Here is a 22906-nt window from a genome sequence, read left to right as displayed (position 1 = left end):
TGCTGAACCCAAATCAGCTCTACATTTAGTTTCAATTCTTTTAAAATCATCCCCTCTTGCGTTGAATGCTATAAGATACCAGAAGGGTAAAAGTAAATCTTTATAAATATATGCCCAAAACATGGTCGAACCCATAACTGACCCAAAGGGGAACATGTTCAACCTATTCATGTTAACTTCTTAAGACCCGAGAAAAGATTTTTAGGAAAAAATTAGTTTTTTTTTTTCATGTCTTTCCAATGACTTTTTTTAAATGATATTTCATTCATAAGTTATGCTATGTCCTCGGTAGAGGACACCGGGACTCAAATGTATTTATTTTTTAAATAAAAAGATGAATGAACATGCATAGGCAAAAACAATTGATTTTTTAAATCACCAATACATTTTTAGTTTTCAGGATTTTTTTTTTACCAAACTCTGTATAAAGATGATTCTATAACATATAACTATGTTATAACAGAATGATTTGATATACCATTTTTCTTTCTGCAAAATGTGTGTAAAATGGCCATAAACGGGTTTTCTCATTATATACAATGTATCTATAAACTAAATCTAATTTGCATATTAATGTGTTTTTGGGTAACATGTAATGAAAAAAGAAGTGTCATAATGGGAGTAATAATTGACAAGATTTTCATAATAATATATTATGACAGACAGTTTGAAAATTAGACAGATTTAAATGATAATTACAAAATATTATCATATTTCCATAAGAGTGTCACTAAATTAATATCAGACATATTTGAAGACCAAAGAGAGGGAGTGGTCATAATGAACCATCCAAACATTTAGTATCTCTGAAAAGCCCTGAATGTGCTCTGTACAGGACATCCAGACTTAAAACTGTGGCATGTATAGTCTCAGAGAAATACACTAAAATATAATGTCCTCATATGAGGATGCAGGGTCTCAGGAGGTTAAATCAACAGATGATTGTTCACTAATGTTTTCAGTTAATCAATGTTTTTAAACATTTATATTGTATTTATTTTAGATTTTTGCATGTTGTTATAATAATTATTATTTATTCTTATTTATTTATATAATGATTTGTAGAACAACCATATTTTGTGTATGTGTACAGGATGACAAAATGTTATTTTATTTTATTGTTTTATTTATTTTTATTTTTATTTATTTATTTTTTTATTTTTATTAAATACCACATATGTGACACATCCTTAGCACAAAATGTACTGAAAATATAAAAATTGTGTAAACCACTGTTACATCATTGGTAAAGTGGAATACAAAATTGTCACCTTCATGTATTAGTTAGTTATTAGTTCATTTATTACAATTTCAGTTTCTCTAAAAATAGATGTCCCCCATATTACTTATGTATTAGGCTCAAACATCCAAGTTTGTGTGGTGACAAGTTTGAAGTTGGAACTCGGTTGCTGAATCATTTTCCTCTCTGGCTCTCACATACTCTCTTTCTCACTCTGTGCTGATGATGAGGGGCTTCTTTTCTGTGAGTTTGCTGAACACGGCATGTTTCATTGTTTCAGTGTAATCCTCACAGACTCAGCGCCAGGGTATAAGAGCTGAGAGCACGGTCAGACACAAACACTCTCAGAGTGAACCCTGGGTATGGACACACACTCACTGAACACACAGGTAAGACATCAAAATATCCACTCACACATACACATTAAACTTTAACCCAACAGCTTGGAGAGTACAAGAGGCAAGTTTTGATTTGCAACACCAACACCCCACACTTCCCTTTGTCCCTACCACTTTAAAATAGTTTCCCCCCAAAGACCCCTTACATCCATTCCAAACATAAGTTTTTTGTATTTTTCATCTCCTAAAAGACTTTATCCCTCTCTTCCAGCATCAAATACTGTATATTATAGTGGTCGGCCCTGCCATTTCTTTATTATTTTTTCTCCGTTTTATCTCTCATTTCTGAGGTATATTACAGTTATATGAATATTCTTTCTTTTAATTTTCTATTATTAATTTTACCTCAGGCGCCATGTCTTCCAGTGGAGAAAAAAAGACTGCCTCCCAGACCGACGGCAAGGCAGCCCAGAGCAAGAAGTCCGAGATGGGCATGATGTCCTACAGGGTAAAGCTTTCAAATAAACATACACATGTGCAATTCTGCTTGGTCATTGATTTAATATGATAATAATAGGTTTCTCTCTTTCTATTAGATGTATGTGTTCGACCAGGAAAACTTCCAGGGACGCATGATTGAGATTAACGCTGAATGCATGAATGTTTGTGAAATGGGCATGGACAGAGTTCGCTCACTACGTGTGGAGTGTGGCCCGTAAGCATCTCTGCATCTATATTAAACACTCGTGATTTACAAAGAATAACATATCTCACTCACCTCTTTATGTGCCCTCTGCAGTTTTGTGGGCTTTGAGCAGATGAACTTCTGCGGTGAGATGTACATCCTGGAGAAGGGTGAGTATCCTCGTTGGGATTCTTGGAGCAACTGCCAGAAGAACGACTACCTGCTTTCCTTCAGACCCGTCAGAATGGTGTGTAAATGCTCTCACAACTGTAGGCCCATTGTTTGAATGCTTTCACAATGCATTCATTGCGTTTTCTCCTGCAGGACCCTGAGAAGCACAAGATCTGCCTGTATGAGGTGGGCGAGTACAAGGGCCGCAAGATGGAGATCATGGATGATGACGTTCCTAGCCTGTTCTCCTACGGATTCACCGACAGAGTTGGCAGCATCATGGTCAGCTGTGGAACGTAAGTGCAAAGTATCTTAGCCAGTGTGATTTCACTCGGTCAAACCTCTGTGCACTTGTGGCCATCACAAATGCTTGACAGTATTAACAAATGTGGCTGTCAAGAATTTATTAAACTGTAAACTAGAAGTAATACTTTATAGCAATAATAGAGATAGATATAACAATAACATATCTTGCACAACAAGATGCTTAAGTTACTAGATGCATAATTGAGATATTTTATTAATACATTATTTGTTTTTATATTTTTATTTATATTTATATGTACATTTTTCATATATTTATTTAATTTTAGCTTAAGTTTTTACATTTTAATGTTTTTGTCATAATCATTAGATTTAAAAAAAAATGTCTATAGTTTTTATTTCAGCTTTAGTTATTTTACATCAAGTTAAGCTAACTGAAAAATAGTAATGTTGCCTTGCATCTAGCTGAAATAAAATAATTATATTGTAAAAATATTTTATTTACTTATGAAAATCTTTTTTAATGGTTTTTGTGTACTATAATAACCCTGGTTTAAATATATAAATTAGTTTATGCATAGTATAATCAAGGGTGCATTAACTAAAAAAGTCAAATGTAAAAAAAAAAGTATTTTATTTTATTACTTATTTTTTATATTTTAGTTACGAAAATGTGTTTATATTTATAGTTTCCATTTTCATTTTCATTTTATTATTAGTTATTAAGTTATTAGTTCTTTTTTTTTTTTACTCTATGTAGTTTTTAGTCATTTTTATTTGTTTTACTTTTAGCTATTTTAGTACATCAAGTACAACTAAATGAAAAAGAGATGTTTTGTCTTGGAAACTAGCTGAAATAAAATAATTTAAAATTGTAAAAAAATATATTGTAAAAAATATATTTTTTTATTTACAAAAAGTTTTTTTTAATGGTTTTAGTTTAACCCTGGCTTAAATACTACACCTAGTACAGTATCAAGGGTGCACAAACTAACCTCTTTGTTTTCTTCAGCTGGGTGGGCTATCAGTACCCCGGATACCGTGGCAGCCAGTACCTGCTGGAGAAGGGTGAATACAGACACTTTAACGAGTATGGCGCCCGTTGCCCTCAGTTTCAGTCTGTGAGGCGTATCCGTGACATGCAGTGGCACCCACACGGCTGCTACACCATGGCCAGCAAGTGAAGGCCAGACCAGGAGAGGAAGAGGGGAGGTGGAGTAGAGGGAGAGGGGCGCAAGAGGAAGGAGAGGAGGAGAGATGTCTGAGAGGCTGCATCTTCCCTGTGTTGCTGCTATGACGGGGCAGATGTTTTTGGGATGACAGACTCCCTGGCTCACATTGCAGTCTGTGTCTGTCGAGCTGTTAAAGCCCAGTGGGGCTGTGATTCTCCCAGGCCTCTGAGTGTCTCTGTTTGGGACGGAGGCACCAATAAAAACACTTCCCTCTTCCTCCCTATTTCCTCTCCTCTCTTTCTCTCCTGCATGGTTTCTTTTTTTCCTTCCATAATTTATTTCAATTTTTTGTCATCTGTTCTTTCCCCGGCTCACATCCCCCTTTCCCCAGGAAGATGGAAAGAGAGAGGGAGAGATGAAGGGATGAGGAGAGGAAAGCTCCTGTGCCCTAGAAATCTCCCTTTGCCTGCTGTACAGAATCCTGGTCACCTTTTGAATAAAATGCTAAAAGCTTGATACCATACTTTTGTCTTTGTGAATCCATCATCATGGCTGTCAATAAAATCTTGAGAAACTTGCAGTAATAGGAAGGCGAAACAGTAGTGAATTTTCATACGATTGTGAAACAATGTTAGTTTACATGTTGTAGGCTTACATCCTCATTTTTAGCATTTTAATTATGTTAGATTATTTTAGGCCTAATATAACTATATAATATGTTAAATAATTTTACATCAACTAGCAGCCATCTTGGATGTTTATTGGACCCCCTTCATCACTGCATCTATCTGATATAAATATATACTGAATTAGATTTACGGAAAATAGAGTTTTCGAATTTTTGTTTTCATGTAGGCTACAGCATGTGAGCTGCTGTCTATTTTTCAAGACCCAGCCATCAAATGGCGGTATTTCCTTCCATCCATCCATCTGCACTAAACGGGAACGCATTTGTTGAGTTTGTCACTGGTCTAATATAAATTTAACAAATACACAAAAAGTTCTCTATTAGGCTATAGATCATTCGTTTACATAAATATAGGCGAATAAACAGAAGTAATACTTTTTATGTAGAATGGTCAAAAAACACTAATAATAATTCTGCTAGGCTATTTTAAATCATCACTGGATACTAGGCTATATTCGGTTTAGACTAGTGTAGGCCTATATTAAAGTTTATCACTGTCATTATTCTGAAAATGTTCCAGACCGCTGCTGGAGATAGACGTAGCTACTACACGATACCTGTGTCATCGCTGGTTTGACGGCCCAATCACAGTCATTTGTGATGGCTAACGAGAGAGAAAAGTATATACATATTTTACAGAACGCCTTTTATAGGCTTTCATCTAAGAAACAACATTTGTCCCCCAACGTCAAGAACGCGCATGTTGTGAACTTAAAATATGGTACATCCCCATATACTCATTCTTACGTATGAGCCCTCAACCATAAAGCACACCACCAATTATAGGCTATTTTTTATCGTTAAGTGCACTGTTAATAGGCCTAACTGAAGCGGTGGTCCAGACGGTGCAAAATGACGTGTCTGATTTAAATGTCTTTATCCAGTCTACCGTTCTGTCTGAGTTCAGAGTCAGATGATACAAGTAGCGCTAGCAAGATGCTTCACATTACCACTTGTGTCTCTACAAAAAAAAAAAAAAGACAAGTCAGACCGTCAAACGTCCAAGGGGCCAGTAAGTGTGCCCAAACAAAAGAAAGTCTGTCACTGCAATTCAACAACCCTTCATCAGATGATGCCAGTGACGTAAACTGGACGCGTCACTACCATTTTTGTTTCTACAAGCACAACTTTGCAAACCAAAAAAAAAAAAAGTTTTAATTGATTTCATAGGTAATTAAATAGTCTGCTCGCTATGATAAGAAGAGACATAAACAGGTAATTAACAAACCACTGTAATCAAATGATTTTATTTTTAGTTTTTTTAAATGAAGCACACTATACAAATTCAATTCACTCATAATCAGACAAATATATCTTTGAAAATACCAACTAAACAGTACCTTTACAACATTACTCTATTGAAATGAGAAACTGCTCTTAATAATGCTTACTTAATAAATAAAAAGAAAAGTAATTTTTACAAATGGTATCTCTTGAGCCATATCGAAAACATTCAGATAGCTGCACCATGTGTCCCTCTTAGAGTCTCGTGATGAAAATAAAGTCTTTCTGTGTGGCTTCTGTCAGCGTGACATCATCCTCACAAACTCTGGAAGATTGAGTGAGGAAGAACAAAACAAAAAGAAAACAGAAGAGAACATTCAGTGAGGTAAACTAAAAATGTTAAGAAAAGCAAGTATTAGGCTGATGATACATGGGGCAATGTTTTGAGCAATGTTGCCATCAGCGGGCAACAAGGTGAGACACAGGGTCCACGACCAGATAGAAATTTGTCACCCATTCTCAATGGGAAAGTGCCCAAGCAAAATTGCTCAAAAAGTTGCCCCATGTAACATCAGCCTTAGCCTACTTGTCATTATTTGTCCATCATTCCTTTACCTTCAAAATCAACAAGTCCGTCCCCATTGAGGTCGGCATCACGAAGTATATCGTCAATATCCCTGGGATTCAGCTGCTCCCCCATTAGCTTTTTCATGGCTTCTCTCAGTTCTATGATGCTGATTTGCCCATCACCATTGGAGTCAAACTGCACAGCGGGAAATTGCCGGTAAACATTTTCAAAATCCCAGATTTTTAATATGATCTCAGACGTTTGAACTATAATACAGCAAAATAATGTTTGCATGAAGGCACACAGATCATGCTCTCTGAGTGATGAAGTAACTCACTTATTTGTTGACTCAGTTCAATGAGTTCCATCTCTGTCGGCATGTATCCCATCGTCCGCATGCATTCGCCCAGGTCCCTGCAGTTGATGTAGCCTTTGTTCCTATCAAACTCCTTAAAGGCTTCTCTTAGTTCTGCATGAACACAAGGATAGAGGTGATGAAATGCATGAACAGGATGTTTTCCAATCTGAATCTTATGTGAGGTGTGTGCTTTCTGTGAATACCTTCTATCTCCTCTGGCCGCAGCTCCCTGTCCTGTTAAATCAAGACACATAGTAAGATGTTAAACACTGATGCATTTGAAGACGTCTCTGTTTGACATTATCTCTCTCTGAATCATCAAGCAAACTCAAACTAAACATATGGGTGGATATGTGGAAATGAGAAAGTTGGACAAAATGCGAGTTTGAAGACTGGTTCCAGTGTGTAATAATGTCGTGACATGGGAAGCCACTAGATTACACAGTGAAAGTTGCCTGGCAACAGCTAAAAGATAAGAAGATTTGGGGGGGTTTAACTTGAGGAGGACCCAGAGAAAGATGCAACACATTGTCCAGAGAGCGGATGAGGTTAAACGGAGTGCCATATGAGAAAATCCCACAGATGATTCTCTTTTCCATTTACAGCTTTGTGTATAATACCCAATACCATATAGTACACACACATTGGTATAAACCAGTGGATTACATATGCCACAAATCCAGTGCTAAATCCTTTAGTTAACCGAGTATCCTCACATGACTGTTTAACAAAAGCATTGTAAAAATGTGTCATCCAGCTCAACAAGAGCCAATTTTTTATATGGATAAAATTATATATATATATTAGTGCTGTCAAACGATTAATTGCAATTAATCACATCCAAAATAAAAGTTTTTGTTTACATAATATATGTGTGTGTACTGTGTAGATTTATTATGTATTTAAATAAAATAAAATGTCAAAATATGGGTGAAATAATATTCCACTGTCATTTACCGTAACATATATTTATGTTACGATAATAATATATTTATGTAAAAATGAAGGCCAATCAGATTCAAGGACCAGAAGCAACTGTTATATATACATGTGTATCAGTACACACACACATAAACAATCCTGAAAAAAATGTTGATAATATTGATAATAAATGTTTCTTGAGCAATAAATTAGTATATTAAGATCATGTGAAAGATCATGTGACACTTAAGACTGGAGTAATTCCTGGTGAAAATTTCATAGCTTTACAATTTTACAATTTAACTGTATAATTTACTGTATTTTCAGTCAAATAAACGTGGCCTTGGTGAGCATAAGAGACTTCTTTAAAAACATTCAAAAATCTGAAAGTTCCCCAACTACTGAGTGGTAGCATAGTTTTTATGGCTGCCAAACAAATATGTTTTAACCTAACACACCTGCAAACAGCTTTTTTTTTACCACCTTAAGGTTAAATAAAGAATTAAATTTCTTTCAACTGTCCACATGATCTTTTTCAACAAACTAGTGGAGGGAGTGAAATGTAGACGATTCACAATAATGATGAGAAAACTGCTGAAATGGCTGAGATGATGTGATCTTTTGGACTAATACATGGGAGAATGTAGATGTGGAGACACTTTGATTTTAGTTTTTCATAGTACATACGAGCTGTGACTTTGCGAAGCCCTGTCTTAGGAAGATGCATGCTGGTCCAACGATGTTATGTAGCATGGTGCAGTTTTGGACTAGTGCATTCAGAGGGCCCTTAAACTCAGAAGTTACTTCATTTTCTCCATCTGCTTGTCCGGGGGGGGCGGGGCCCTGGTGCCTCTGGCCCAGCCCCTTTACACTCAGCCACACCCTTAGGGTGGGGCCACATTTTACTTGAGACATAATCTAATTAAGCACAGTTTAGTCAATTTGTTTGACATGTCCTTAAACTACTGAAGTGTAATAATAATATATAATAATATTATATTATTGAAATACTGATTACTTTCTTTACAATATATCTACGAGCTATTGAGTCTTAAAATATGATTCCTGTCACACTCATTTCAATATTACAATTAACACAAACACTCAGTCCACCGATACATAGGCCCTGACCTTTAAATATGTTTCTCTTACCTTCTTAATTTTGTTTTTCATGGATGGCTTGGTGCAGTTTCCCATGCTTTAGTCCTCAGTGAAGACGTTTCCCACCTCTCCTCTTCTACCCTTTTTATATAATTAATTTATCGAGTGGACTGTCAATACAACACTCACCTGCTTCCATATTAAGCTACTTAAAGTCCACATTGTTTAATTACTAAAACTAGCCTAACAAATGTATCTATAAACCTTTGCATTCTTTCTCATCTCGGACCCTCTCATAACTATCCGACAAAGCAAAATACAAATAACACTAACGTTTCATAAAACAAGCATACTTTTAACTATTCTTGCCATCTTTACATCTCATATAATCAATCTCCACGTCTCTCCCTCTCCTCCTATCCACTCACTTTCCTCACAGATTGCAGTCCCATGCAAATGATTTTGTTTGCAGGCTGAAAGAGAGAGATGCAGAGCAGGAGGGGGAGGTAAGGGGAGGGTGAGAATTAGACGAGAAAACAAGAAGCTTTTTTAATCCCCCCTAGTTCAGATTAATGACGGAGAGCCATGGGATGATGTACAGTAAGGGAGAAATAAAGAGCACAGGGGGATTCGAGGAGAAATAAATAATAAGTGCAAGAAAGAGCAGTGGTCAATTAATCGGGTGATATTCTGCCATTTTGCAATTTTTCAATGACTAATGTTTTTCTTTTTCAGAGAGTTTGGAGTACATATGGTGCAAAATAAGCGTACATTTAATTCACTCTGTATTGCTCAACATGAAATTACCATTAAATAATTAAATAATTAATTTATAAATGTTTTGACGTCTGAGACCAGATTAAAAATCTGGGATTCAAAATTGAATAAAACAAATAAAATATAACATTGATTTAAATAAATAAAAAAAAGTTTCGAGACAAAATTTTTAAACAAAGAAACATTATACAAAATGAAGAAAAAATAGTAGTGGAAATAAAGTAAAAGTAAGTGAAAATGAAATAGAAGTGAAGTAAACAATTGTGTACTATACTAGATCACTCATCAATACAATTTGTGACATTTTTCATGCAAAGACATATCTTCTTAAATGATTATCCCAAAATCATGCTGGAGAACATTTAAAGCAAAACAAAGACAAACCAAACAGTAAGATATTCTGAAATTCATGCTAATTTTTCAGCTGAACTATTTACTCAAATTGTTGTGGTCAGAATATAAATTGTGTTAAAAATGGCAGCATTTATGTTAGTGGTTTCAGATTTTACAGCCGTTATATAGGTAGACCACTAAGAAAGAGTGCTTAGCTTGTAACATTACTATGAAGAAGATGACAGAGAAAGAAATATTAAGAATACAAGAGGTTAGTAAAAGAGACTGTTTATGTCTTTTCAACACTGAGGTTAAAGTTGTGTGTGTGTGCGTGTGATAATCCAGTCTAATCAGAACACACCTTTGGGCAGATGAACAGAGAACCGTTCTTTAATCCACACTCATTTTTTACTAAAACCCAGCGACCCGGCCCTGCGTTACCAGCCTGTCAGAAATATAATCCACTCTAATCCACACACACATACACGTTTGAGTATTAAAATGTGTTTCTGTGCCATGGTTTGTTGTTTTAAAAAAGATGAGCAGATAGATTAATACTGCTGTTTATTGTATAATAACCATCATGATGTGCAGCAAGTGTGGTGTGTATGAGGAGGAATTTATTTGAGTCTGCATGTTTGGGCCAACAGATTAGAGTCAAGTCAGATGAGGTCACTCTATGAGCAGCAGAGCATTGTGGGACTGGAGTCCCAGATGTGTTTGTGTTCACCAGCTGCTGCACATGCAGACTGAATGAGTAATAGCAATCATACCGTGCTCTGTGTGTAGTGACAGAGAGACACGACAGGACAGAAGAAAAATAATCCTTTTAGAGGTTATGCTGCTATAATCAGTGGGGTTTTTTCTTTGACATTAGAGAAAAAAAGAAAAAACTCTACACAGAGATGCAGAACAAGTGTTTTAGAACAAGGATCTTAAAGTAGTGGCCACTAGGAGGTACTGCCAGTCTACAAAATATTTGATTTATATTATATAAAATATTAAAACATGTTTTTAATATTTAAAACACTCATTTAATTTTTCTATAACAATAAGGTTTTGTATTCCTCACATGTTATAAATTGAGTTTACATGTACATGATAATTTAAATATGCCTTTATGTTTTAAAAAGTGGATGCCTCACAATAATTTTTTGGGTATCAAAAGGTTTGAAAGCCCCTTACTTAGACTACACTATCTTTACAGCTGCATTAATAGCTATATAGAAACTATTAAAATTCATGGTTATAAAAAAAACACCTTAATTTGTTGCCACGGTTCAACTGGCCCAAGATGGAAAACAAAACCTAGCTATCAAACTCTCCGTAGTTTGAGATCCTTGTTTTTGAAGACTGCCATATGTGTAGTATTTAATTTATTATTAAATCGATTTAGAAATAAAACACTGTCTTTGGATTACCCACCCATTTAAGTGGAGAGTAGCCTATCTCACATATCCAGTTCAAATGCCCTGCTTTATTTATTGACTTAAAGATAATCAGATGTCAGACTAGTCAACCTAAATGTGTTAACTCTTTTGTCTAAAAAATACCCATTCTCAGGTGACTTAAACTAATGGATAGAGTTTCAGTGAATGCTCTAATTATAATTACTGAGCAAAATAAAAAATACCAGTGTAGCCTATAATAGATCTTTTTTTTTTTACCTTTGACTTCATGTAGTAAAGAAAAGCAAGAAAATATGTTCATTCACAGCTTAGGCAATGACTCAGTGAATGCATCATCCTAAATTAGTGTGTAGCTATCTATGTCTCCAAGCCAATTAAATAATTATGACAATAACAAGCAATGATCCCTCCTCCAGAAAGGTGAGTGGGCAAGATTGGGTTTCTAGTGTGCTCACCGCTGGTGATTCAAGCTCAATATCAAGTGATTAGCACTGGATGCAAGGTTATCCTAGTGTGGGAATGCAACACCACAAGGCTAAGACCAGGTCATGAGCGGGTGAACCATGCACGAGGGGACAGATGTGCTTGTTAGGACAGCTCCTTAACCTGTCATCTCATGCCTGACAGTCACCTAACCACCTATCTGCTAATGAAGCAAGTCACTCTGGGTAAGTACCTTCCCAGAACATTAACGTCATATATGCAAAAAGTATATACTGTAGAAAAATGTTTTGCCAGGCAAAAAAAAAAAAAAAGTACTTCATATGGTAACATGAACCGGTTTCAGTCAAGTAAAAACATGACTGAATAGGGTAATTAGCATTAACTAAAAATAAAAATAAAATTAAACAAGCAGTAAACAAACATTACAAATGCTGTAACTAACTGAAAAAGGTTTAACTGGAAATATAAAAAAAAAACTAAAACTGTACTTAAACTGCGACTAAAACTGAATTAGTAATGTTTGATAAAACTAATAAAACTGACAAAACCAAATTATTAATTAGCTAAAAATTTAAATCAAATTAAAATGAAAACTAAAAAGAAAAAATGATTCAACATATTAATAAAACTATAATTGTACATGAATAACACTACATAACACTGGGACTTAATCAACCCGAGTGCTTTTGCTCCAGTGAAACTGAACCTTGAGTAAACTTTCTAGCAAAAGTCAGTTTTAAGGGTCAGGTCAAGTAGAAATTGCTGCTTATATAACAACTGCACAGTTTTATTTACAAAGTGAATAGAACATTTTGGTTAGTGATTTCTATGCATACTTCATAAGTTTACCAAGAGACTGCATTTCTTTTAAAATAACATTTTTAAATTGTATTTATTTTTATTTATTTATAAAAAAAAAATTTTTTTACTTGAATAAAATCAGTTAAACTACACCTAAATAACATGATGATATGTTTTTGAAAACATTTTTTACATTGCATCTACAGTTAGATTCAACCAAGGGTACAGTACAGGTGAAATATACAGCTAACCACATATCACGATGGCAATGTTACCATTTAATCAAAATAAATGTTGGGTCTAACTCTGAGCTTTCAAGATTTTCAAGTTTGCATTCAACAGTTACTGTTACGGCGAGTGTCAATTAGAATAGAAAAGAAATGAGTTAGCGGAGCTCAACAAGGCGCCGTCCATATCATGTATCAACAATGTTACCTAACAGGGCACGGATAAGGAATACCCATCAGACTAAAGACCTGCTAGGGCCTTCAAAGTTGTAATAGTTTGATATATATATAGCCACTCCAGTCCTATTAAACATATAAGCAGTTCTGGTTCTAGCAACACAACAAAAAATGTGAAAACTGAAGGTAGTAGTGGACCACAGATAGACTGCTGTAGCTAAAAGAGCATGATATGGCGATATGTGTAGGGGATATGAATGATGGCCAGCAGGGGGTGATCTTGTGTACTCTTACTTGGCCAAAAACAGAATCCACGATAGGTCTGAGGTCGAGTTCTTCCTTCTCCTTTGGTTCCCCAGTCTTAGCAGGCTCCTCCTCTTCTTCCTCCTCACCATTTCCACTTCTGCTGGGTGGATGGATGGGCTGATTCTTTTTCTGTCCCGTTTTAGGTCTTGTATTACTGTTAAATACCTCCACCACACCCGTTTCAACTTGCTTCCTCTGTTTCTCCGCCTTCTTCTTGATTGCGGCCTGGACCTGTCAGAAGACACAGGAGGTTAGACATCCTAAACCAAGCTGATGATTAATCAGCAACCGGGGACATTTACATAGCTAATTATAACCATAATTGCAATTACAATCTACATAATGGGAGTGAAGGACACATAAGGTGTGATTAGAATGTGTGTTATTTTTAAGAGAAAAAAAAAATCAGTCACAGTGGGTGGAGCCAGAGCACTAACTAGTCACTGTGGGTGGAGCTAAACCTGTAATCAAGATTTGACTGACAGGTTCTTCAACAGTCACTCTAGTTTGTGTGCACGAAATTTCTACAAACATTGCAATGGTCGGAAAATGACTTTTTTCTTTTTTAAAAACAGAATTCTACATATAATAATACATCCAAAATGTAAAAATATGTTATCTAGGCCTACTTCACTTTACTGCAACACTCCAATCCTGCAGATTTAAAGTTTGCGCTCTTTTAATTCAGCTAAGAGGCCACACTGATCTTCAGTCATTGGAACAAAAAGTGTAGTGTGACTGGCCCTTGTTCAAATTTGTATTATATAATATAAACAGCATGCTTCACAACACATCGTTTTACTAATCATCCAGTAAAATTGCATACTAAACAGTTAATTGTAATTTCAGTCTAAAGCTGCACTAAAAACAATAATGATTTTTTTTTTTCCAAAAAGGTTTACTGAACAATCCCTCCGTCTTCTACTGGTCGGACAAACAGGTAACCCCGCCCCCAAATTTATGTCATTGATTTTGCCAGACTGGTCAGAGTGCTCAAACAAACAGGGCAATGTTCTGATCGTGCCACAGAGTTTACGCTTTTCATGGAAATCAATCTAACAATGGTTTATGTATAGCTGTCTGTGCATATTAAGCTGGGATAAAGGAATGTATTTTAGCATTACAAAAATGGCTCACTTTACCTTTTAAGCAGATTATATTCAGAACTGAATATTTTAAAGACAGATGTCTATAAAATGCACATGGAAGCACATGCATGCACAACTCTACCTGTTTGGCTGTTCTCTCCAGTGGAGCGCTCATGCCGCCGGTACTACCTGCCCCTCCTGCAGATCCTTCTCGAATAATCATGAACATCCCTGCAACAATGGCACGCTCTCTCTCTTTCTCTTCCTCTTCTTTCTCTCTCTCTCACAGTAAGACAACACCTGTTTTACCCCTCCCAGTACAGGCCTATCTGAAGATTCTTCCGTGCAATTACAATTGTTAATCTCCTGTGAATTTCTCCGAACTCTATTCAGTAACTCAAGCTGAATTAGGAAGATGTGGCAAATGTGGTAATTGTTCTTTAAAAACCAAAAGAAATCAATTTAAACTTCTTTCTGTTTTTCCACATCTTTCAGTCTGTACTGACACCTATCTCTTTCTGTCGGACTCTAGCATCCGCTCCTCCGTACAAGTCTACCGTTTGTCATCCTTCTCTCTTCCCAGGTGTGTTTTATCCAGGAGGGCAAAGAAAGACTGACGGATACCGTGTCTGCTTTTTGGCCTTCTAACATTCAGGAGGTGACACTCTATCCATCCGATACCTCTCTCCTTATCTTTCGTTTGCCCTTTTCTGTCTGAGTTGCAGGCTGTATTCTAAAGTGCATTGGATTAGTAAGATAAGGGGTTTCTGTGTTAGCAGTAAAAAAAAGCAGCAAAGGATTTATATGAAATTTCTATCTCTTACACACATGCTTGTTTATGTGGTTTACGAGGACTCTCCATATAGGCCAAATGGTGTTTATACTGTGCAAACTGTATTTTCCATCCCATAAACCTAACCTTACACCTCACAGACAACTGCTGGCATTTTTTGAATGTCAAAAAACAGTTTAGTATGTTTTTAAAGTCATTTAGTTTATGAGGACACAGAAACACACACACATACAACCTACATACAGTGTTTCTGCTGTGCCTACAGAAATGGAGTATCAGCTTTTTTATTTATCAAGAAATTATTGGTTTATCTCTGTGGAGCTGCTTTGACACAATCTGTATTGTATAAAGTGATAAAGAAATAAAGGTGAATTGACTAAATCCTTTTAATTTATTTTACATGATTGAATATTATTATTGTAGATTAGAACAAACATCAACAATAATCCTCGGGGTGTTTGTGATCTCTGTTACAGTCATCCTGTAATCTAAACCTGGATCTGTTCTTATCTGATGCCACAACAATCAATCTCTATTTCTTGTGATTCTGTTGTTGGAGTGATGTGGAAGCTTATTTTTAAGTAAGCTTTCAACATGTTTAAGCAGAAAAGTTCCATAAGTGAAAATCACATTGAAATATATAGTACACTATAACTTTTAAATACAACTTGATTCCTGAAATGCAATTCATTTGTGATTATGCCAGGTTATGTGCTGTGGCAGTAATAGCATTTATAAAAAAAAGTTCAATAACTTCAGATGCAATCTCACTGCAGAACCATGGTGACCTCATTATAGACTGCTTATATGCCCACATTATTGTCCCTGACTTATTTCAATGTTAATCTTTCTAGATCTGATCAGTACACGCAAATGTATTTCCCAACTCTGCTCAGTTTATCCTACCCTTCATATTTAAGCAGATTCGATGATTATAGTGTGAAATCTTCTCTCTCTCTGTCTGTCACCTTCACCTGATGTATAATTTATGGATAAAGAGCTACACTCAGTCGGTGAGGAAGAGAAAGCTAAGTAACGGAAAATGAAAGAGGAGAAAAAAACAGGGGAGTATTTGTGCGTCAGACACGGTGAACTCAGGGTGAGGGGAGAAGAGGGGATGCCATTGACTGATGACAAAACCGAAATGTAAAACTGTAGGATTGAGTAACAACTCTTTCTGGATTTTACAAGGATATCTAATTGCGATCTATCAAATGTTAGGGAAACCATAGGAGGAGAGAGGGATCTAAATGGAGAAAGAGAGACTGAAAGGGTAAGGAAAGGGGTAATTTGGTATAAATAACAAACTAGAGAAATCAGATATTGTAAAGTAGACAGGATCTATTCCTTATTGATGATCAGTCATATATATTCAATGCCGTATGTGCACATATCTTGTAACCATGCATGTTTTCTGTTATAGGGCACTGCTATAATTATCAGTTTGATCAGGTTTATACCTCATATAGCGTTAAAGCCTGCTATAGTAGATATCATATAATTCATTTTATCCATTTCTCTTATTGAAAACAATCATGCACATTTCACAAATAGTATATATAAACATATCAAGTCCGTATCCGCCCCTAAATTCAAGATTTTGGCCTGTGCCACTGCCGAGGTCATGACCTTTCTAAATATTATCATTAATAACAATAATCTGATCCACTGATATTGTATAATTCAAAAATATTTTTTATATTATAATTGCTAAAAAAAAAAAAAAAAATTATAACAGCAGTGTCCAACAGATTGCATTCAACCTGTTAGAAAGAAAATGAAGTTTTACCTTAAAATTAAGATACTCAAGAAATATTTTATTGTTCTGTAAGGAAAAAAATGTATTTTTTTTTCTATAATTTTAGCATATAATTTTTATTGTATTTATTATGGTAATTTTAAATTTCATCTTCTAAATTTTGTCTGATTATTACATTTTATTTCTGGAAATGAAATATACAAATTTATACTGCTCATATACTGGTAATATTCAGTTTCACCTACTCTCTCTCTATATATATAGTTGGATGGATGGATGGATGGATGGATGGATGGATGGATGGACGGACAGACAGAGACAGTCTGTCAGATAGATAGATAGATAGATAGATAGATAGATAGATAGGTAGATAGATTGCACTAGATTTCAAAGCACTATTTTGTGTTTTTCATATAAAGCACCATGCACAGCTTCTTAAAGATATGACAAAAAAAAAACTGATTGGATTATTGTCTTGTTATTGTGTCATGTTCAGGGCTAGAGATTATATCTTGACCCAGACATGCTTGACAGGTGAACTGTCTCGTTTAGATGAATTAAACATCAGAGGGCAGGAGGGCAGTCTGACTCTCTCAAGATCACTTGTCCCGCTGATTCACCACTATGAGAGCAGTAAATGTGCTCACATGGATGCTTTCTTGTTTTTAAGAGTTAATAATGCCTCTTGTTACAATTCAGATAATCCCACCATCATTCAAAAACAGAAAAAAAAGATCAGTTCAAATATAGTGCAAAAGACTACTGGAGGTTTAAAATGTGATACACTGAGACCAAAGAATTTGGCTGTCATCTTAGTAGCTGTATTTCCCTTTTAGCATAAGCATGGCATAAATGTGCCATAGCCCTAAAACATTACCACCATTTCTAAATATATTCACACTGAGCTCCAAATGTCTGAGACTACTAGTGAAAATACTTATATTTTGTTTTCTTATTTAACCCTTTAACTGTCATCCCCATTTTTGAAAATTCATGAGAAAGTGCACTATCCAAACTTAAATTATTATAATTCATGAACGCTTTTGAATGCAGACCTAAGGTTGGTCTCTTTTTAAAGAAGACAATTAGCATATTATTATAGAAGTGAACTCATTTAATAAAATGAAAGTATTAAAAAGTTATAGAAGTTTAAATTTACTGTAAAGAAAATTACTTTATTTTATATAAAATAAATAGATAAAAACACAAAATTGCTATAAAATTAAAGCCATATGTCTCCATAAGTTGTGTTCCAAATTTGAAGTTGATATTGAAAAAAATGAGGTTCATATGCAATTTTGTTTAGGCGTTATACCAAAAACAGCCACCGGGTGCCACCCAAACTCCATTGAATTTTTTTTTTTATGCATTTCTGTCACAAATCTATCAATTTCTCTCTCAATATTACGTCTATCACAAAATAACCAAAATAATTGCCAAGATTATAAAAAGTTTTGATTCTAAAAGACTGTAATACATTTTGTAATATGACACCCCCGCTAAGGGGGAGGAGACCACTAAAATATTTTGAAATACCATTTCTATGGTAACGCAATGTCCGATTTCAAAATGGTTTTCACAGGATAAATTTTGAGATTTTAAGCTTTCAAATGGTATATAACTTATGATGATTACTAAAACACGAGATAGGGAAAAAGGCAATGAAATAAAGACTTTTTGTGACAAAGGTCAGAACTCATGTTATGATGTAGATTTGTCATAGACTCTTGGTGCAGTCTTGTCATAAATTAATCTATTACTGTTCCTACATAATTTGTAACAAAATAAAATGGTAAAATATCTATTTAGGAGTCTTAGACCTTTCCAATGATATATAGTTTGTCATGATTATATTAGGATTTAATTGTACGGTGACAGTTAAGGGGTTAAATTGTTTTATCAGCATAACCAAAAAGTCAAAAATTGTTGAATTGCAAACATTAATTCACATGAATGTCAGAATTTCCTGATATTCAGTTTGTTTTAAAGGAAGAAGCACTCCAGTTGCATGAACTCCATATTTTAAAAACATGATGATTGTGTGTTTTACCTCCTCCTAGTGGAGAATCAAATGTTTACTTGCATTCCATGATTACAATACTAACACTGTCCACACGGGGGCTAGAGTAAAGGATTTTCCTTAATAAAGTGGTGGAACTATGATGTCACTTTGTAGGCAAAAACCCGGAAGCAAGTTAGCATTTTAGCACTTCCGGTTCCATCTTCCCAGTCAATGTTTTTTTTAATGGGATTTTGGTTAAATCCCTAAAATAAGGTCCGTGGTTCACACAGGCTCAAGATACTTTCACGTTTTATTCTATGACATAAAACACACCAGTTACACCCCACTCCTGATTTTTTTAAACTGTTATGTTTCTTTAAAAAGATGGTTGCTAACAAGTTGCTAAATGGGACTACAGGCGCTGTCGGAGATATTAAACGTCATCACGCCGAACAGTTTATCAATTTACAGTATTTTCCAGTCGTAGTATAATTTGTAATACAATTAATTGTAGAATAACCAATTAATAGTTTCCCGCACTTTATATTGTTGTTCATCAATGTTTTTTTTGTTTTTTTTTGCCCCCGAAATGCAACACAAGTCTTTGGATGGAAGATGCGTCCGTGGTTAACACAAGCTCAAAATACTTTCAAGTTTTATTCTACGACATAAAACACCAGTTACAACCCACTCGTGATTTTTTAAACTGTTACGTTTCTTGAAAAAAGATGGTTGCTAACGAATTGCTAAATGGGACATTAAATGTCTTCACGCCGAACGGTTGATCAGTTTATAGTAGAATAATTAGTACAGTTAATTGTAGAATAATTCATAGTTTCCCACATTTTATATTGTTGTTCGACAATGTTTTTTGCTTTGCCCCGAAATACAACCACAGGTCTTCGGATGGAAGATGCTCGTTTCATTGCTTGTTTACTACTACTGATGCGGAGACTCTGGGTTCGTACCATAAGGTAAACTCATATTACGATTATTCCATGTAAACACCACATTTACCAGCTTAGTCACGGTGAAAGTGAAACTTTAACGATGCATAGTGCTTAAAGCCACGTTAAATTTAAATGTTTACGGCCACATGAAGCTGTTAGAAAGCATATGAGGATTTCCTAGAAGCAATGGTAAAATAACATTTTGTGTACCCACCCTAATAAAGCTGAAATGTGGTACTTTATTCACTCAAATAAGTTTATTCTTACCATATCCAAAAACTCGCTCACTCTGCTATTAATAGATTAAATGCACTAGAATTTTATTGAATAGTAAGTGGAGACACGTTTTTAATTCAAATATTCATATTAATCAAGGATTTATTGACTTTTATTGCACCTTAAACGATAGCTGAAATGTGGTACTTTATTCACTAAAAAAAGTTTAATCTTACCATATGAAAAAACTCGCTCACTCTGCTGTTATTTAATAGATTAAATGCACTACAATTTTATTGAAAAGTACGTGGAGACACGCTTTTTTATTAAAATATTCATATTAATCAAGGATTTATTGACTTTTAATGCACCTTATTTCAAAATGTACAGAAATACGTGCTTTCATATGTCCTTTAGTTATGATTATTTCATTTATTCACTAGGCTATACTACTTATTATTAATGTCTCGAACGTGTAAGTTTCATGAACTATGGTTGAACACAGAGCTTATTATTTTTTGCGATAATCCAAAAGCCTATGGAAAAATCCTATAGGCTTTTTGTCGAGGGAAGCAGTGTCACGCTAACAGCCGGTCCGCCTGCAGAGTGACGTCATAGCTCCCCCACTCTATTTCACAATATATGAACACAAGCCAAAGAGAGCAATGAACTCAAGATAGCCACATAGCGCACTGATGACGTACTTTTATTGTGTAAATTGTGATAAGTCTTTGGTTTAGCTGTCATGTGGAGGCTTTAACTGTCATTTTGATTCCTATGGGTGGGGATGTGTAACAATAAAAGTATTTATGTAAGGGGATGAGAGAATTCCTTCCTTGTTCTATTAGAGATATGCACTGAATTTACACATTTATATAATATATGTGACCCTGGACCACAAAACCAGTAATAAGGGTCTATTTTTTTAAATTGAGATTTATACATCATCTGAAAGCTGCTTTCCATTGATGTATGGTTTGTTAGAATAGGACAATATTTGGCCGAGATACAATAATTTGAAAATCTGGAATCTGAGGCTGCAAAAAAATCAAAATACTGAGAAAATCGCCTTTAAAGTTGTCTAAATTAAGTTCTTAGAAATGCATATTACTAATCAAAAATTAAGTTTTGATATATTTACGGTAGGAAATTTACAAAATATCTTCATGGAATATGATCTTTACTTAATATCCTGATTTTTGGCATAAAAGAAAAATCGATCATTTTGACCCATACAATGTATTGTTGGCTATTGCTACAAATATCCCCATGCGACTTATGACTGGTTTTGTGGTCCAGGGTCACACATTAAGTTACACTCTCAGAAAAACCTTTTCAAATATACTTTTGTACCTTTTATGTACTAGTAAGGTATCAGTATATAGACCCTTTACAAAAGGTGTACCTTTTGAAAAGGTACCGCTCCAGTGACAACATTTGTACCTTTTTTCTGAGAGTGTAGAAAACACTGAAGGGGCACTAATTACCACATAAAATAACATTCTCTGACTTTATATGAAGGCTGGTCAAGTCCTTGTGAAAAAAGTGCACTTAACTGTATTGAATGTGCACTTGTAGTGTACCTCAAAAATATTTGCAGATAATATTAATGAAATAAATGGCCATTTAAGTGTACTTAAAGATACACTTCCATTACTGTTTCTTAACACGCAAGTATACACTTTAAAATGGGCAGTGTGTAATAATTGTCAAATTAAAATTTAAAGTACATTTCAAATCATTGTTTTGCTGTTTTGCCACTTTTGATGTTTTAAAAAAAAAGTACATTTGTTTTGAAGTGTAGGCTACACTTGTTTGATTACCATATTAACTGTAATGTGTAATTTTATATTATTACATTTAATATATTTTAAATGTACTACATTGCAGCTTCATCATTACAAATGTGTAGTTACAAATATATTTAAATATGACACGTTTCAATAGAAATGACATTAAAGTATTTTAGTTTACATAAATGTGTGTCAGTACATTTTAACCATTTTTCAAAGACAAGGATTGAAGTAATTATGAAATTACAAATAAAGATGACCTTAAGTCCTATTTTCTAAGACTATTTTTTTTTTTTTTTACTTTATTTGAACATGCAGTAGATAAAATGTTACATTGTAAGTCACCCAACCAATTTTTTTTTAATCCAGCCATCATTTTAATGTTATTATTTTAATATTTATACAGACAAAAAGTGCATAATTTTGCTAATTTGTTTTTGGTTTTCGATATAAAACTTGGGGAAATGATACCATTTAATCTCGACAGGTGACAGAAATGGAGAAAAAACCTTGGGAAATCAGGCTGAATCTGGTGACCAGATCTCCTCAGGCCTAAGCGAACGAACACAATGTGATATTGATTGGGGTGGGAAAGAAAGAGTTGTAGTTTATCCAGCAGGTTGAAAGTTGAAGGTAGAGCTGCCATTTGCAGTTTAGCCAGTAGTAGGAGTCACCACCAATCTGCTGTGTTTAATCCTACCATAACTTCATATGATTGATTTTCTCTCCAAATTATTTCAACATGCAGGCTTAATTATTATTTACTGTAATTGCTGTGAATGTACCTTTGTATAGGAATTCCCTTTTTGTATAGAAAATCTTGTGGTTTTGCATATACATAAAAACAGTGAAACTTTTATTGATGTAGTTATGCCACATTTTGTTTTACAAGCTGCAGTGTCGTGATCAAATGAACAGTTTAGATTTACATAGACAACATTTAGCAATATCACTCTATAATACTTTACCGTTTGCCCTATGACGAGGAAGTGCTATTCACTAAAACACTCTGCCTGAACTGTATAAGCATATTGTGCAAGTTCTACAATGAATATATTTCACTGACCGGCAGGGTTGTGTTGACACTCATTTGGGTGTGTC

At 34.7% G+C, this 22906-nt stretch overlaps 1 protein-coding gene and 1 pseudogene across 2 annotated transcripts; one reads left to right on the top strand and one right to left on the bottom strand.

The window, feature by feature from the left end:
* Positions 1 to 1542: 1542 nt before the first annotated feature.
* On the top strand, positions 1543 to 4386 carry LOC107680647 (beta-crystallin B1-like). 2 transcript variants are annotated; one of them, XM_016476642.1, is made up of 6 exons: positions 1543 to 1629; positions 1989 to 2086; positions 2175 to 2293; positions 2378 to 2510; positions 2588 to 2730; positions 3711 to 3882. In XM_016476642.1, exons 2-6 carry the CDS (start codon positions 1994 to 1996, stop codon positions 3880 to 3882), a joined length of 660 nt encoding a protein of 219 aa, XP_016332128.1. In that variant the 5' UTR covers positions 1543 to 1629; positions 1989 to 1993. The 2 variants fall into 2 exon arrangements, with proteins under 2 accessions (XP_016332128.1, XP_016332126.1); XM_016476640.1 differs by having other exon boundaries at positions 1559 to 1624; positions 1986 to 2086; positions 3711 to 4386.
* Positions 4387 to 5873: 1487 nt separating this feature from the next.
* On the bottom strand, positions 5874 to 14551 carry LOC107680646 (calcium-binding protein 1-like; annotated as a pseudogene).
* Between the last annotated feature and the right edge of the window lie 8355 nt (positions 14552 to 22906).

The sequence above is a fragment of the Sinocyclocheilus anshuiensis genome, unplaced genomic scaffold (genome assembly GCF_001515605.1).
Source record: "Sinocyclocheilus anshuiensis isolate Anshui unplaced genomic scaffold, SAMN03320099.WGS_v1.1 scaffold328, whole genome shotgun sequence".
Lineage (NCBI taxonomy): Eukaryota > Metazoa > Chordata > Actinopteri > Cypriniformes > Cyprinidae > Sinocyclocheilus > Sinocyclocheilus anshuiensis.
This window is presented reverse-complemented; position numbering and strand designations above follow the sequence as displayed.

Excerpts from the sequence above, each read along its gene's own strand:
- LOC107680647 (XM_016476640.1), top strand. The coding sequence starts at position 1,603 with ATGGACACACACTCACTGAACA. Across the intron at positions 2,294-2,377 it reads CTACGTGTGGAGTGTGGCCC|TTTTGTGGGCTTTGAGCAGA; the intron begins GTAAGCATCTCT and ends TGCCCTCTGCAG. Across the intron at positions 2,731-3,710 it reads ATCATGGTCAGCTGTGGAAC|CTGGGTGGGCTATCAGTACC; the intron begins GTAAGTGCAAAG and ends TGTTTTCTTCAG.